At 42.6% G+C, this 17408-nt stretch overlaps 3 protein-coding genes across 3 annotated transcripts; 2 read left to right on the plus strand and 1 right to left on the minus strand.

The window, feature by feature from the left end:
• Positions 1-1446: 1446 nt before the first annotated feature.
• On the minus strand, positions 1447-6882 carry si:dkey-9i23.16 (uncharacterized protein LOC571915 homolog). The gene is made up of 6 exons (XM_056409437.1): positions 6794-6882; positions 4440-4521; positions 4217-4327; positions 3014-3070; positions 2494-2658; positions 1447-2304 (listed from the first exon to the last, which is right to left on the minus strand). The coding sequence occupies exons 2-6, from the start codon at positions 4515-4517 to the stop codon at positions 2197-2199; spliced, it is 519 nt and encodes a 172-aa protein (XP_056265412.1). The 5' UTR covers positions 4518-4521; positions 6794-6882; the 3' UTR covers positions 1447-2196.
• Positions 6883-6900: 18 nt separating this feature from the next.
• Positions 6901-12646, plus strand: tmem176 (transmembrane protein 176). The gene is made up of 7 exons (XM_056409435.1): positions 6901-7104; positions 8350-8478; positions 8697-8807; positions 9003-9059; positions 9292-9438; positions 10197-10313; positions 10674-12646. Exons 1-7 carry the CDS (start codon positions 6901-6903, stop codon positions 10731-10733), a joined length of 825 nt encoding a protein of 274 aa, XP_056265410.1. The 3' UTR covers positions 10734-12646.
• Positions 12647-12986: 340 nt separating this feature from the next.
• Positions 12987-16408, plus strand: tmem109 (transmembrane protein 109). Its single transcript, XM_056409436.1, has 3 exons — positions 12987-13287; positions 14835-14937; positions 15729-16408. Exons 1-3 carry the CDS (start codon positions 13084-13086, stop codon positions 16106-16108), a joined length of 687 nt encoding a protein of 228 aa, XP_056265411.1. The 5' UTR covers positions 12987-13083; the 3' UTR covers positions 16109-16408.
• The last annotated feature ends 1000 nt before the right edge of the window (positions 16409-17408 follow it).

A 17408-nucleotide genomic window follows, 5' to 3' on the forward strand; every position in this document is an offset into this window, starting at 1 on the left:
AAAGACTGTATTTCTAGAACCTGTCCTGGTCTTGAGTTCTTACCTCAGTGGTGGCTTCGGCCTTAACACCGCATCCATTTTTGCATCGGGTTGCGTCGTCACTACAAAGATGGTGATGTCTGGATCTCATCAGAAGCCAATAGGTGACCATGGTAATGACTGGAAGCAGCTGTAAACTGCAAGATGTATTTTCTTTGTTTCATTCATACACAAACACAAATGTAGAAATGCTTGTCCGGGGAGTTGATATTTCATTTGAATAGATTTTTAGGTGCGATTTTTCGCCTTGAATTTAGGTTATCTAGCTCTTTCCCCCTGCTTCCAGTCTTTATGCTAAGCTAACATGATCGCCTCATGGATCCCAGGCCAATGTACAGGTGCACACGTGAGAGTGGGACTAGTCTCCTCATCTCTCTCTGTGCCAGACAGCAGATACATATGTTTCACAGAATGTCATGTTCTCCTATAAATGGTGCGACTAATTCTGCTGCAGTTTCTTTTTACCTTGGCATTGTCGCATCTCACGGTTCAGCACGCAGATTAATTATACAGTTTAACGTTAACCATCGCAGTGTGAAATAAAATTTGACTCAACTTATCGGCCAAAATTCAGTTTTGCGATCAGGTCATCATTTACGTGTTTCAGTCTCTGATGATGTTACATTGTAAACAACCAATCTGTGTTTAAACTGACAGGAGAGCGAAGGTTCTATTCAGTTACATCATGATGTGTTCAGGCTCTGTTTAGTGAAAACTCATAATGAGCAAAGGTGCATTATAAGTATTGTGTATTTTTGATAAGAAACTTAAATAAATCCAGTTATTTGAAGATGTGTTGACAGCAACATAAATAGATATTAGAGATGAATTTTGATTTACACTAAGCAGACTATGATTCATCATTAAAATTTATTTCTTCATCTTTGTCTTCTTTACCTACATCTGCCTGAAGGATCACGGAAGTCTGGATTGTGGAATATGCCTACTACCAACTATGCCATGGCCCTGTTGATGCTCTGCCCACTCCTCCTCTTTACCTCCATCTGCCTGATGGATCGTGGAGGTCTCCATCGTGGAATATGCCTACTATGAACTATTCAGACACTCTGTCATATTCATTGAATGTGTTTTAACTAAATCTGTCCTTCTGTACACATGACATCTATTGCACCTGTCCATCCTGGAGAGGGATCCTCCTCTGTTGCTCTCTGGAAGGTTTCTTCCCTTTTTTCCCCGTGAAGGGTTGTTTGGGAGTTTTTCCTGATCCGATGTGAGGTTTTGGGGCAGAGATGTCTATGTGTACAGATTGTAAAGCACTCTGAGGCAAATTTGTAATTTGTGAGAATGGGCTATACAAATAAACTGGATTGAATTGGATTGAATTTATCATTTGAATTGTGTGTGCTCTACCTCTGATGGTATTTCATCCACATAAACACAAACAAACAATGTTGACAATGGTTCCTTTATTGTATTTTTTATTTTTGTGATTTATATACTGATATGGACAGGTTCAACAAACTCTGAGCCGAACCCTCACTCTGACTTAACTAACCCAGAAATGGTAAAACTCAGTTTTTAAAACAGTTGATTTTTAACATTTGTATTAACATGCAACGAGGAGTTACATCTCAAAATACAGTAAACTGACAGTAATTAATCAGAGACGAGACACTATTAGATACGAGCAGCTTAGCTTCACAGAGTCAGTTACCATGGTAACATATCAAGAATGTAAGCTGGCTCATTTGCAGGAACTGAAAACCCAGATTTTCCCTCATCTCAAGGTTTTCACTGAACCAGCTTTCTGAAGCAGGGTCCTGACAACATTTACACTCATATTGATATATCAGCAATAAGCTAATTTTGTCCAATATATCAGCTATCTGCGTGGCTCTAATATTAGTATTTGGTATAAAAATAGAAAAAGGGGTATTATCTCACTCAAGCCATGGCCATTAACCAGGTCAACAGGTACTCTGTTGGGTGATGAAACTCAGCTGTTGATGATTTAATTAGATACCTGTCAACTAATCAGAAAGAGTATTATTATTATTTTACATTTACTCTGGAAAGTACATTTCCATTGGCTTTGAGGATAATGCCAGTATGGAGTAATTCCTCATGTATCATGTATGTGTACACGGGTGTGTGTGTGTGTGTGTGTGTGTGTGTGTGTGTGTGTGTGTGTGTGTGTCAGTCTGTTTTGAGTGCTTTGAGGGCGGAGACCGTCAGGGAGCAGTGCAGGACCACGGCCCCGGTGTCATAGAGCAGCAGCAGCAGAGTCAGACTCCAGCAGTAGGCCTGCAGGGGACACGGAGACACGTCACATCCCCTTTTCCTGATCCCTATCGAGGTCATTCATCCATCTGACCCATATCCATCCCCACAACCCAATCCCCACTCAGCTCATCTGTCATTACTCTTATCTAGTTTTTAGGATTTATTTTCCATTCAAGAACAGAAAATAAATAAAAGCAACAGCCAACTGACCGCCAGGGCTGCTCCGGGACACTTGTGCGGTGACATCCTGTATTCCTGGTGGAAATTCGCACACGTCTCTGTGTTGGACACCACGCTGAGGCTGTAGCAGTAGAGGCAGAAGGCAAGCAGCGCCCCCAGCAGGCCAACCACGTTGCTGCACGCGCAACCTCGAAGCTGTGGGGGAGGGCAGTCAAGTTACTCACAGCCATACTCTGGCTGCGTTGTTGCAGATTAATGTGACATTACTGTCAACAGAGTCTTATTGTTGTCTTGTTTAGGCATGGGGTGTTTATGCTATTCGCTGGCTATAAACTTAACATATGCCAAGAATAATACACTCATAATGCATGTTTCAATACAACGGTTACAAAGAGAAGATAGAAATGGCAGAACAACAATGATTTGTGTTCTTAGGTGACACAATGTAACAGAGACTTGCTGAGCGTATTTGAACACAGACGTATATATCTGTATATGTTTTGCTCAAAACCTGCCATTAATCCTTGGATTAGCCTTTATGTGAACGTACCAGGAGTCTGCTGGAGTTCCTCTCATTGGCGAAGGTGAAGGATCCTCCTGTCACAATCTGCAATACACACAGCATTGCACTTTAACTGGTAGACTGGAGCTGCTCTCAGAGGAAAGAACATGCAGAAAGAGCCTTGTAATTTCATCATTATTTAATTGTTTACAATATATAATTTAATCTATTTTGACTTCCTATCCATGGTCTGCTTTGTGCTTTAAGGTAGAGGTGGACAGTATGAATCACTTTCCAGATGCAGTGTAGTATGTTTATAGCCATCCATGACCCTTTCAATATGTTGCCTAAGATTGATCTAATTGTGAAACTGTCTAACAAATTATTAATTTATATATACACAGTGACCACATTTAAGAGTATAGACTTAGTAGCGCTTATAGTAGGGCTGAATCAGGTTTGCCCAGGTCCAGTCCCTATGCTGCTATAGGTCCTGGGACAGGGAAGTCGTATGTGGACACATTCTAAAGCCTTTTGAGACACATTTGTTTTGTGATATTGAGCTCTCTCTATTGGTATTTTCCAAGAGACTGTAGCCAGCTGTCAGATAAGTGTATCTGCAGATGAATTCACCTTGGTGGCTAACACAAAGCTGGCTAACGTTGGGCTAACGGCACTTGAATGCAGCACAGCATTAGCGGCGCCTGTAGATCAGAGCGTGGAAGTCTTCCTTTCACTCACCTCCTCATTTAAATGTACGTGACAGCAGATTGAGACGTTGACGAAGTGAGGCTTACAGACAGAAAATGCAACAAATTAAAGGGAACTAGAAAACAAAACTCACATTTAAAAAGAGAAATTGAGCAGTCTGTTTCGTAACTGAATGCACTGAAAAACATTGACATATTTGAACGAATCTGTTATATTTTGGATATAAAAACATTTAACGAGAATAATTCATTGGAGTTTGAAGTCTTCTGTAATACAATATATTCCATGTTGTACCCTTCTTAAATTTCTGTGGGGTCATTTGAGAAAAAAAACATGCTCTTATAGATAAATTGGGGTCATTAATTAAACAGATTTGAGATATGTTGCTGTTTTTGGTTATCTTTTTCTTGCCTAGAGGGGTCTTTTTCAAGACTGAAATGTTGTTAAAAGGTGGAGCGGGTCCTCCTCTAATTAGAAAAGAGTCTGCACAAAGTGTTCACACACACACACACACTGAAATACAAATCATGAGGTACGTACTAGAACTCCTAAGACAAGTGGCAGTATGAAGAATTTGGGCAGCGTTTGGTTAGCGTAGGCGAGTGGGACAGACAACAACAACTGGAACAGCCCCAACAGGATGGTCACCACCTGCACACACACAGAGTGTTGGCATTACACAGAACCGAAGAATCATTTTGTGCAAGTTTTCAAATGCAAGTTGAGGTGACTCCACCCAGACTGAGTGCTGTCCTGATCTCACCGCAGCAGCTTCATGGTCAAACCAGGCATATAGATGATGTGACCTCTGACCTGCTGCCACCACAGCCCCTGAGGACATGATCCTGAAAATCAGGAAACAGACACGATAACTGATTTCAAAGTGAAGAGGCTTTTTTCCACAAGTCCACTTCTATTTTAAATAAACCAAGTGCATACCACCCCAGATGCAGTCGATATTTACACATCAACAATCAAATGTTGCATTGCATGTACAATGTCAACTTTCATTTTGCTTCCACTGAACATCCGTGGTAAAAGAAATAGAGGTACTTTTTCATGCCGTTTTTTACTTCTATTCCACCATATTTCAAAGGTTAGAATGGTTCTTACTACAATTATTTGAAAAATGTAGTTACTTGTTATTTTGCAAATTAAGATTTTTAAATTCAAATCATATCAAATGTGATGTCTTTATATATTAAATTACCGGATGTCTGCCACTGGCATCCCTCTGTGTGGCCGCTGTAGGGAACAAACAGCTGTGTGTCCGCTTGTGTTTAACGTGTGTCCAATTGAGGGAGTGGCCCAAAAGGGGGATCCCCAAGCACCAGGGTAAACTCCACTGTGGTGGGAAGAGGCAACGATCTCTCTCTAGATTAGCCACATAGTTATCTACTGACGTTTGGGACCGGCCTCTCTTGTAGCGATAAGAGGAGGGCATATGTAAGGATTAATATCAGTATGCCATGTGGTATGGCTTTTAGAGGGAAACCTTGTGTGTTGTGGCTCTCTACCGCGATGTAAACAGTCCAGTAGATGCAACCAGACCGGTTACCTGATTACAAGTGAACCCTAAAACCTGGTATTAAATAGTTCAAGGATGTATGTTCTCTCTGACTTTCCCCACAAGTACAAAAGGTAAAATAGATACAATGAAACGGTTTGTTAAGATAAGTCGGACTGTGGGTGAAAACTCTTTCCGAGGCAAACGTCTTCATCAGAGAATAATGTTTGAAACTGCAAAACATAATCAGAGAGAAAGAGGAGCAGGCTGTACAAGGAAGGAGAAGGCATGAATAAACCCAAAGAGCAACAAGAACAGACCACATGATCCCACTGGAAAGGGGAAAGGACAGTGGGAAGCCAGAACTAAGAAGCATGTGTGTTGTACATGTGTTTATCTGTTTGAACCGGAAGAGACGGATTTGAGGAATAGAGACCAAAATGGGGTAGTGAAGGGGGGGGGGGGGGGGGCAGAGAGAGAGAGAGAAGAGAGTCTGTTAGTTCATCAAAACCGAATGTCGCAATACTCTGAGGCAAGACAGGAATGCTGCTGGATGAGAAGCAGATGTGGTGGGAGGAAGAGGAGAGACGGAGGAGGAAGAAAGAGACAGGGGTGGTTAATGCGTTGACAAGACCTACCCGAAGGGGGAGCAACATTTTGGATTCGTAGTCGATAAACCAACGTGCACACATTTTTCAATGGTCAGTGGAGGCCCCATTTCCATTTTAAGGAGAACTATCAGTCGGGGTGTCGGCTGTGGGGCATCAAGTGTTTGAGTTGGTATGTTTGTTATCAGAGTAAAATGTTTTTTATAGACAATGGTGTTATTTTTAAAGGGGCTTGGGTTGCTTTAAAAGTTTTTAGAAATTCTCAGTGGACTCCATAGCGTCTCCAAATGCACACCATGGGAAGGATACGGTTCCATTGATACCACCAAATATGATGCGTTAATTTTAATTTTACAAAAAAAGTTGAAGACATTAGGATACACATGAACTTTGTCACCAAATTCAACCAAGTTTCGTTTCAAAGTCATAACTGGACATCACTTTTAGCCTTTTAACCCATTCTTGACACCCTTGGTGTACAGAACCCCCGAATATGTCTGGTCCAAAATGTGGCACTGACAATCTCTCACATTTCACATTGGTTTTCTTTTGCCCCAAATTGTTGTTGTTGTTGTTGCCCCATAACACATCTATATGCCAATATTATATATATAGACAGAATAATACCAAGTATTGACAGATTCATATAGTATAAAGACGATACATACGGACAGGGTACATACAGGTAGCAATACACCTGACATGACATAGTTATGTCTCACTGCCGCCCACCCAACTAAGAGCCCCACACAGCTTTAGATTTATAATGATGTTTAGATCTGAAAAGAGTTGTTTCAGAATTGTGTTTGCTAAGTCATTATATCCCAAGCAAAACTAGCAGTAAACTTTAAGCACTGAAACGATTATGCAACACTGCTGTTCATGAAAGGAAACAATGTGACTCCCCCAAACCCCCCCCCCCCCTCCCTCCCTCCTCCTCCTCCTCCCTCCGATTTACGTATGGACTGTGGGTGACCCCAGAAGTCTCCGTAGGTTACTTACCTCGACTAAAGGTTTTACAAGAGCAGGTATACCCGAGAGGCCTCTGTGTCCCACCGAGGAAAACAGATCTTGATGGACTTATAACGGTCAAGACTCCCGACAACAAAATGACTTCTGGAAGGCAGCAAACGAGGATGTGTAGGAGGAGCTCCGCGGAATCCTCATCCTGGGAAGGTCTCCTTTTCTCTCTCTCTCACACTCTATTTCTCTCCCTGTCCATTTTATTTACCCGCTTGTACAGAAGAGAAAGCAGGGAGTGGTCGGAAGACAACTTAGCTCTAAAAAAAAAGGAGGACAGAACAAAAAACAAGGTAGGAATAAGACATGTGTGCATTCTATTGAGTAGACAACAACCTGTGTGTCTTGTCCCAGTTAAAGTGAGTGCGCACTGCGTCCAGACGACGCGTAAAGCCTAATACATGATGGAGGATAAACTGCTGATAAAAGAGACATAGGGCCTACTGTATAATGAAATAATCTAATGATGCCACGTTACTGTGCAACAATCCAATCCAATACAATTGGAGTCACGCGCTGGTCTGATGGAGCTTTACGCAGCATGTGCGCGTACACGTACGTTTAACAATTCATTTGTGCAAAATTTGCGCGTAAAGTGATCATGAACAAACGTGAACAATTTACAAGTTTACGCGCACATTTCGCCCAAATGTGTTTTGAGAGGATTGCGTAATCTTGACAGCTGATATGACTCGAGTCTTCGGTGTTTGGCACGCTGTGTGGCGCGCGCCTGTGCTCTTCTGTGTGTGATACTGTGTAACGCAGGAGGGAAGAACCCGTTGGGGGGGGAATCAGTCTTTTCGGTGGCGAACAACGAAACAGAAATAAAGGAGATATGATTTATGAATTCGTTCAACGGCCCCATTACTTTTATGAGAGGCAGACAAAAAGCGTATTTGTGAGACAACAACATCTCATGTGTCAGCGCATGTGTCACCGTTAAAAAAGTCGAAGAAGTCTCAAGGCTGCTTAAAAATGTGAACACATGTGTAGAACATAGCCTAGGTGGTTGTTGCTTAATGGGCTCCAACATGCACAACTATTCATATATTTGGCCAATTCAATTTAAAATGCAAATTGATTTGAATTGAGGTTGTGTGAAGATGTTCCTGTCTTCATGTAGGTACTTCTGTGCTATTTCTTTATTCATTCATGTAAGCTCCATTATGAGAGTTTTCCACCCAAAAAAAGTTATATTTAGTTTTGACCATGAAATCAAACGTTTTAATAACATATTATTAGTTTATTTTCTCTAAACTGAATCATATTGGTCATTAACGTATGTATCAAAGGATGTGAACACTTACTTGTTGCCAGAGGCTACTTCATAGTTTGAATCCCATCACCAGAAAGTGATGAGGTCACATGAAAAACAATTCAGTTATAGACAGAATGCTGAATAATATTCCTTTAAAAATATAAAATAAACACGTCTCACAATGTGTATTGTATTTCACTTCATTTGGTGTTTTTGGTGTGACCTGATCTCCAAGCTGATCAAGCAGATTGTAACCTGGCTGCTCTGCTGTGCTCCGCAGGTGATGGCGGTGGAGATCTCTAGGGATCTGACGGTGCATGTGTTGGAGGACGTGAATGCTGTCAAGCTGAGTGGCACACAGCAGGCTCTGCGTGAGGCCATCCAGAGGGGAGAGCCCAAATGTCTGGGGGTGAGTGCAGATCTCTCTGACTAGTGAGAGGTCAGATAACGTCTTTTTAGCCTAGCTTAGAACAAAGACTGGCAGCAGGGGCAAACTGTAAGCCAAGCTTCTTCAACAGTACAACTGAAAGGTTTCTTACTTTGCCAACTGGTTTCACTAAATTGGTGTGTGTGTGTGTGTGTGTGTGTGTGTGTGTGTGTGTGTGTGTGTGTATGTGTGCATGCTAGGTCAGTCAGGTGATGCTGGGGCTGATGGTCATGTCCTACTCCATTCCTCTGCACTTCACTGTTAGAACTGAAGTGGTCAAATTCGGAGTTCCTTGGTGGAGCGGCTTAATGGTGAGTGTTTGTGTGTGTGTGCGGGGGTTGTGTGTGTGTACATGTGTGTGTGTGTGTCCTAAAATATAATAAGATCCATAAAACAACCAAGGAAAAGCACATCGATCCTAATATTGCGCCGTAATGTTTGTCTGTGCTGACTCTTCCATGTCCTCCTGTGTTTGTGTGTGTGTGTGTGTGTGTCTGTGCTCTTAGTTCATCACAGCGGGGGTGGTGGCTATCGTCTTGGACAAATACTGCACCATGAAGATTGTGAGTCTCAAGATGCATGTGTGTGTATGTGTGGTTGAGAACAAACAAACGGTCACACTGAGTCACATGTGTTCATCTCATTCCTCCTCGCTGAGTCTGGAGTCAACGAACCACAGCCGGCCATTATTCGATCCAAAACGACCCTTCAGCCCTTCACCCGGTCCTCACAGCTTCATCTTTTCTGCCCCTCTGGCCTTTAAAAAGATGAAATGTGGCGTGTCTGTTTCGTCAGCTGCGGGTGAATCTGATGGCGAGCAGCGCGTCCATGCTGCTGGCGGTGGTGGCTGTGATCATCTACTCCGTGGACATGAACAGGAATCCGGAGTCGCCCTGCGTCGAGACGTCATATGTCGGCTGTGGCGAGGAGCACTACGCCACGGTCGGTACCCGCTTTATTTCCTGCCACCATGTTGTCATGCCAACAACATTGAGACTGGAAATACTTCAATGAACAGTGTATGTTAAGATACTGGATCAGCCTTTATTGATCAGGTGTCAGCAGCACAAATACAGAATGAGTACAATAAAAGCAGAAGTAATAACATACCAAATAAAATAGGAGAAATAATAATAATAATAATAAAAGTAGAAACAAAAATGAAGAAGCACAATTAAAGACAAAGATGGGAATAATATGAACTGTGAATAAGTAATGATGCTTAGTGTTGTTTGTCTTGAGTTATCAAATTAAAATATCCAAGTATGAGGAAGAAGTACAACAAAACATGGTAAAGTATGAGTCCAGTATATTATTATTTCACAAAAACACATTCGTTTATGAAATGCTGTTCTGTGTGGGAAAATAACCCCGGCAAATATATGAAGGGTTTTCAAGGATAATCATGAAGGTATGGGGAATATATTGTCTTGTATTGTGTAGAATAACTCGAGTTAAAGAAGAAGAATCATGAGGGTCTGGTGAAGCTATTGTGTTTATAGAAGAGGGGGTGAGCCAGGATGACATCATCTATGAGTCATGACATGAACTATACTGGGACAGACAATTGATGAATTGACAACAATGTCATACATCAATAACAGTCCTCACCCTACAGCTGCTGATGGAAGGGGTCTGCAGTCGTGTGTGTGTCGCTGTGACCAAAACAAAAGAGTGTGTGTGTGTGTGCTCTCTGACAGATGCTGAGCAGAGGGGTGAAGTCGTCCCTCCTCCTCTTCACTCTGGCCCAGACCGCCATCTCTGCTGTTCTCTTCTTCCTTCTCATCAGGCAGAGACGCAGCTTGGGACAGTACGCTGTAAGAGTCCAACCCTTCCTCTCAATTAGCAAAGACTGATCTATGTACAGGGGGGAGAGATTAAGATATGTAAGCAAGTTAAAACTAAAAACAACATTGAAGGGACGACAACAGTACATTTCCACTCTAGTTGTTAGTGGTTTGTAATTTAGTGTCATTTGATGGTGTGAACATTTGATTCTTAACCATCCAATTAAAAAGCGATCTTATTTGAATGAGTACCGTACACTAGGTCTGACTGAACAAAACCAACTTGTATTTGCATTGCAGTGACCAAATCATTTTACAAGGCTGCGTTGTGCTGTGAGGAAGAGAGGGGGCGCTAATATGAATACTGACTCTTTCTGCCTGGTTTCACAGCACCTCAGCGAAGCTGCTGCATCAACCCCCACATCAATCACACCCCCCCACCTGAACTGATCAACCCCATGACCACGAGCCTTTGAGGTGATGGATCGCCTCCCATCAAGACCTCTTCCCCAAAGGAGACTGATCACCTGTTGTATGTGTATTGATTTTGTCTTCCCGCCACCTGAAATGCCACCAGCTGAGGAGTAGTTGCTTTCTTTGTGTGCTTATGAATGTTGTGCCAGGAGCCTATTATTATATATATATTATTATATATATATTATTATATCATTTGTTCACTTAACACAGAGTTGTTGTCAAATCAATTGTAATGGAAGAAATAATACCTCTAAAACACTGGCGTAGTCGTTCAAATATGACACATTTACAAACGCTTTAAAGGATGGAACAATGTATTCTGACATGTAGACCGACAGATAGTTTTCCTCCTTGTGGTGAAGCTATCACAAGCCACCTGGACGGCCGTGCAATGTGAAAATGGATCCTGACAATGGTAGAAAACTTTCTACTTTGTGCAGGAAGTAGAGGATGTTTCTGTGGCCGTAGGGGTCACTCGGCGCCCGGGTTGATTGCACGTCTTCTCTTCTTCATATAGCCAACCTGTATCGCCATGTGAACGTTAAACACTGACCAAAGTGATTTCAGGATATAAAGGTCCGGTTCAGGAGTATTTAACCCAGGGGTCGGGAACCTATGGCTCGCGAGCCATATATGGCTCTTCTGGTGACGGCATATGGCTCACAGACAATTTTGAGTTGAAAAAAAAATCTCCGCCTGCCCCCCTGTAATTTTCTCTATCGCGCCAGATTACAGCAGAAGTAATGCCAGGTCCTTTTCTTAAAGACGTCTTTGTTCTTTTATTAAACTAAACGTCTGTTATTGATCGTATCCAAACAACAGCATGTCATTTCTGTCTCTACGTGTCGCGGTAACACTGGAGCAAAGAAAGTCACCTGCCCCCCCCCCCCGTAGCGTCATGCAGCACCAAAAGTCGCATTAAAAGCAAGACATAATTTATTTATTATCCGTTAAAAATACTATATGGCTATCAATGAAATATATTTAGAAATATTTGGCTTTTATGTCTCTCCCAGTCAAAAAGGTTCCTGACCCCTGATTTAACCTTTTCCAGAGGTCGACCTAGCAGTGGTGTGAAAGTCACATGAGAGCCAGGCCAGAGCTGCTCTTCTACACAGCGTGTGAGGCGACCTCACATAGACGTACAGTCTGTAAGAAACCTGCCGCTTTGGAGGGAGTATATATCGTGTTTACCATAAAGCCAGTGAGCTCAAGAAATAGCAAACATTGGAAATAGCATATACCATTCAATTGGAGAAAAAGCGAAGAGTAATCCCTAGGTTCGCTTGCTACGTTGTTGTTTTTAGTTTATGGTGTTCGTTCAGGTTGACGTGAAAGCTCAGTAGTTTAGCTCAAACAGCTCAATCCCTTGATGAAGACTGCGAGATTAGATTGAACGCAACTGAAATTCGACTTTTGAGATTGGGTTTTTGCATCGTCAAGAATTAATTTTCAAACATGGCAATGTTAGTATCCTGGATAAACCAATAGAGTGCAGATCTCCATCTGGTCCAGAATCTGTGGATTTTTTTAAATAAACACTTATCTGTGAGGAAGCAAATAACTGCCAGTGAGGAAGAGAAATTTTGCTTTTGAGGAGGTCACCTGACTTCACCAGCGAGGCTGCTCGGTGTCCCAGAGTCCTCTGACGTCCAATGGGATTCCTCATCAGAAAAAGGTTTCATGGTGATGCTGCAGTCTTCTGTTTTTCTCACTTTTGGAACAGAAGTATTTTACATCGTATACATGATCATAAGGACTGTTTTTATTTTTGACATACTGTTCACAGTGTTAACAAACGCATGTTCCCTAATTGTGTACTCACTCTTTGATATATTTTTGTTAATTGTACACAAATAAAATGGTATGGATATATATGAATTGAACCTGTAGTACAGTGAGAGACATTTTGTGAAACGTGTGTGTGCGTGTGTGTGTGACAGATGGGATAAAACATGCTTTCAAATGCACACTCAGACTCAAACATGCAGCACATATCTATATGTATCTATATGCATCTCTCTCTCTCTCTCTCTCTGAGAGATATGACTTACAGTTCAAGTCTGCACGGACATATTCCAGATGTTTGACTGTATGACTCATATCAGAAAACAGACTAGAGAAAGTGAAGCAGTCATGGAAACGTATAGCACACTCAGCCCAGTGGGTGGCAGACATCTTTTTTTCCCCTTCTTTTTTCTTCACATCCTGTTGAGCCTCCCGTCACTGTTTACCTGTAGATGGAGTAACTTTTTTCATGTATCGCTCATAACTTTATTTTGTTTTTGTTTGTTTTTCTTTTGGTCGTCCACACGCGGTCAGCATGTCCGGCCATCCGAACCAGAGAGCCCTCCGCGGGCTGTGTGTGCTGAGCGCCCTGCTGCTGGCCGTGTCGGGGGAGAACGTGTCCGAGGGCGGCTCCGGCATGATCCAGGAGCTCCGCGAGGCCCTGGCTGAGCTGGCCGGGAAGGGGAGGACTTACCTGGGCAGGCTGGCCGGGGAGCAGACGGTGCTGTCGGTGCAGAAGGTGAGAGAGGTGGAAGCTGTTGCACTCTTTTGACCGATTCCATTCCCGGGGGAGAGAAATATGAAACAAATGGATTTGCGTGTATTATCATGTCTGACCAAAGGGGACATACATGTTTATTTATATATATATCCTGGCACTAAAGACGGAGTACGGAAGCACATTTCTGCTAGTGAGGAAAATTGAAGATCCTGTAAATCATAAATACCTTCGCATTGAAAATGCGGACGGTAATGTTTTGATCGCCGTGTATTTGTATGCGTGCGTGCGTGCGTGTTATTCGCATAAGTAAAAAAGTATTAAACCGAATCGCATGAAATTTGGTGGGATGATTGGTTATTATCCGGGGATCATTTGATTAGATTTTGGGATCGATCGGGTCAAAGGTCAAGGTAAAGGTCATGAAAAGGATAACATCTTCTTTTTTACCATAGCGCGGTACATTTTTATCCAATTGGCATGCAACTAATGCTAACATGTTCAAAATTCAATGCCCAATCTTGTGATATGCGGAGGTATGCGCTCTACCGAGTGCCCGTTCTAGTTATGAGATGCGATTTACAGGATCCTAATTTCCTAACAGTGGCGGAAATGGGCTTTCAGACAATTAAGACATGAAAATAGAGTATAAATGAAATGTTAGAGTGGCTGATAACTCCTAACTGTGGAGGGGTAAACAAAGTGGAAACTACTGTTTCTCCATCCACGTGCTTTATTCCCTACCTGCGCTGCCAACAAGGTGACAGATGGGCTGCAAAGGTCACGCCAGGGGAACGATGCATCTTGTCTGACGCAACGTGACGTCAGGAAGAGGGAGCCGCCTGAAGGGTGACATCCTGGATCAAATGTGTTCTTTTAAAGCAGGTCGACCCCGCTGTCCTAAACGTGTGTCCGTGTTGGTGGTGTCACGGGCCCTGTGTGTACTTTTTATCCTCCACAATTCTAGTCTCTGATCTCTGATAATGTTACTTTGTAAACAACCAATCTGTGGTTCAACTATTCGGTTACATTATGAGGCGTTCAAGCTCTGCTCAGTGAAATGAGCATTGGGCCAAGGTAAACGATAACGTTATGATGCGTAATCTCGTAAAATTTTGTGTTGGTAGGAAACTTGAATACAACCAGTTGTTTGAAGGGGATGTTTTCACAGCAACATAAATAAATATTAGAGATGAATTATGATCTCTAATTTCTATCACTAAAATATGCTATTTCCTTATAATTTGAATATTGGGTTTATATGAAGAAAGGATACTCTATATTATTACTTTAAAAAAGTAAAAAGATAATATTTAGAACTTTTTATGTTTTAAAGACTTCTGATCTGTTGAAATTATTTTTTGGGGTCGGTGTCGAAAACATAGTCTGATCCTTGTAGAGCAGCTTCTATGATCAAACCACAAAGGGATCTCTATCTATTAATATCCATCATCAATAATAAGCAGTTAATTCCGGCGGCGTGACGGACCCATGATGCGATCTGTGGCTGATCTGTGCACCTCCGACTCGCTGTGCTCACCTCAGTGTCTCCGCCTGCTCTCCTCCAGGCTTTCTCTCAGGTGCTCGGTGCCGTGGCAGGAAGCGTGTCTGTGGGCCTGAACGTGCTCTTACAGTACGTCTCACAACTCATGCAGGCTGCTGGATTCCAAGGTGAGCATCAGACACACACACACACACACACACACACACACTCAAAGAGTCAGCTGTTCAGACTTACGAGAAACAGAAGCTGGTTCCCTTAAACTTAATAAAAAAACAAAAGTGAACAATAAAATCAAAGCAGTCACAAACAAACGTAAACAAGGATTCCTTTATTTATAATTGTGTATTATCTTAGAGCTGAAATGATGGCTCAATTATTTGATTGACAAAAGCAGTCACCAACCATTTTGACAGTGGATCACTCAATCATTGTTTAAATATATTTTTTAAACGCAATAATTGTTTTCTTTCTTATTTTTCTCATTTTATCTCAATTTCTTTATGCTTTTGATCAACAGAGTCACTTAAAAAATGATCTCAGGGGAATTGTCCAGCCTACTTCTATATACCTCAACACAGCTTTGTCTATTTCATAAACCAAACACAAGAAAGTCATCCGTAAATATAAGATGATGTAATCATTGTTGGTACAGTTCTACATTATTGTTTATTGTCTTGACATAAAATGGAATAATGCCCAAAGTGACACAACATTGTCATATGGAGATCTGTTTTTTTGGGTCTCAAAGGTGTTAGAGGTCATCTGAAATAATGAAGGTGTTCACTCACGAGAACCTTTTTAAATATGAAGGACGTGGCTTTCGTTAAGCAGCATGCAGCCGACTGACTCATTGAAATTAAGTCCTGTCGTCTTCATAATGATTTGATGTCACACTTCACCACAAGCTGATGTTATTAGATACTGCAGCCTCTCACTAAACCCTTCCTGTTTGCCTCAGGTGGGTTTCCCATCAGCCAGGTGACCCCAGACGGACTGGTCTTTGTCGCCCAGTGGGTCCTCGCGGCTCTCGTTGGCTACTGGCTGATCTCCTTCGTCTTTGGATTGGTCGCCTCCGCTCTGCGGCAGGCCCTGTGGCTGCTCAAAGTGGGCGTGGCTCTGGCCTGTTTCGGCCTGATCCTCAGTGACCACAGCGTGGACACGGACACCGTGGCGTTCCGGCTGGCCGCGCTGGTGTGCGCCTGCGTGATGCTCGGCGTGGGGAGTCGGAGGAGCTCCGGTGAGTCCGACAAAACGGCTCACCTGGAGGAGCAGGTGAAGACACTGGAGATGCGGCTGAGGGAGTTGGAGGGGAGGCGGAGGAGGAGGACGGAGGAGTGATGGAGGGGCGGAAATCGAGCGCTCCTCTGTCGTCTTCCCTTCCTTCCCTCCTGAACGGGCCCCCGGAACCATTTCGACATTTGGTATTTTTTGCTAGAAAGAGTTTGAACAGTAATCCACGGCTCGTTACCAACACAACGTGGTTATAAGTCATTCCAGGAATCAGTGATTTGGGTTTCTAACTTTTTGAAAAGGGCAATTTGTTCCTCAGTGTGCCGAGGTGCGGAGGATACAACGCTTTTCCGTCCAATGTTCTGACCGTCTTCACGTTGCAATATTAAAGAAGCGTTTTGGGAAGCATTTGTCTCTGCTTTGTTTTTGAAAGTTCGAGAGTGAGACGAGGAGATGGGCGTCACTCTCGCACGAGAGCATGACGCCCATCTCCTCGTCTCACTCTCGGAAAGAAGGCCAATTGGCGTGTTTTTCAAAGTTATTTCAAAATTTCCAAAGGAAACTCTTTTAACTTGTGATGGTGTTTACAGTCCAGCTTGCTGGCATTTCCCATAATGAGGGATGCAAAAATCGAATTAAAATAAGTCTCAGGCCATGCTGGTGGGTCTTTGTTTTGTTCAGCCAACACTCAGAGGTCAGATCCAGGCCCCGGTGTGAGTTCACTGACATGCGGCACGGTCCATGAGCAGTCTGACATTGTTCACCCATCATTTTAAATCTTTACGACGTTTTAAATACTCTGCCTTAAATGTTGCTTACTGACCAGTGTGACGGTTCCTATGGTATTATTATGATTATGATGGCATACATGAGTGAGCTGTTGGGGTGCTGAAGTGTGTGTTGTATATTTCCTCAGGAATGTTCTGGATTCAACATATTCCACCAGCTTTGAGTCTCTGGTATAGAAAACGGTTTGGAGCAACCTAACTTTGACTTGTGAGCGTTTTCTGAGATGGAGATGTTGAGCTGTCATCATGACGATGGAGGGGTCACACTTCACAGGGTGACGGGTTCTAACCCCGCTTTGTGCTCATTAACGTTGAAGTCTCAGAGCTCCCCAAAAGAGTAGAGTGGGAAAAGGAGAAAAAAATATATAGACACAGTATATAAGTAAAACAAAACTAATGCTTACATTTTTTTAAATCTAACTTAAGTAGCATTAATTATTAAATGAATAAATAATCACATTATTAGATCTGAGGTTGAGGCTTGTTGGACCCCTCCCTCATAACTTTTGGCATTAAATCTCGTGCTGAGTGAAAAAAAAGAAGACCCAGACAATCGGTGTCCCTGGACACGACCGAAGGATTGTATTTCGGGACTATTTCACAAACTTCCACCAACTTGG

This window comes from Pseudoliparis swirei, chromosome 24 (genome assembly GCF_029220125.1).
Source record: "Pseudoliparis swirei isolate HS2019 ecotype Mariana Trench chromosome 24, NWPU_hadal_v1, whole genome shotgun sequence".
NCBI lineage: Eukaryota > Metazoa > Chordata > Actinopteri > Perciformes > Liparidae > Pseudoliparis > Pseudoliparis swirei.

Bases quoted from the DNA above. Each gene is read 5' to 3' on its own strand.
- tmem109 (XM_056409436.1), top strand. From the start codon at position 13,084: ATGTCCGGCCATCCGAACCAGAGAGCCCTCCGCGGGCTGTGTGTGCTG. The intron at 13,288-14,834 runs GTGAGAGAGGTG...GCTCTCCTCCAG, and splicing joins CGGTGCTGTCGGTGCAGAAG to GCTTTCTCTCAGGTGCTCGG. The intron at 14,938-15,728 runs GTGAGCATCAGA...TGTTTGCCTCAG, and splicing joins GCAGGCTGCTGGATTCCAAG to GTGGGTTTCCCATCAGCCAG.
- tmem176 (XM_056409435.1), top strand. From the start codon at position 6,901: ATGACTTCTGGAAGGCAGCAAACGAGGATGTGTAGGAGGAGCTCCGCG. The intron at 8,479-8,696 runs GTGAGTGCAGAT...TGTGCATGCTAG, and splicing joins GAGAGCCCAAATGTCTGGGG to GTCAGTCAGGTGATGCTGGG. The intron at 10,314-10,673 runs GTAAGAGTCCAA...CTGGTTTCACAG, and splicing joins GCAGCTTGGGACAGTACGCT to CACCTCAGCGAAGCTGCTGC.
- si:dkey-9i23.16 (XM_056409437.1), bottom strand. From the start codon at position 4,517: ATGTCCTCAGGGGCTGTGGTGGCAGCAGGTCAGAGGTCACATCATCTA. The intron at 2,659-3,013 runs GTACGTTCACAT...CCTCCCCCACAG, and splicing joins GGAACTCCAGCAGACTCCTG to CTTCGAGGTTGCGCGTGCAG. The intron at 2,305-2,493 runs GTCAGTTGGCTG...TGTCCCCTGCAG, and splicing joins GTCCCGGAGCAGCCCTGGCG to GCCTACTGCTGGAGTCTGAC.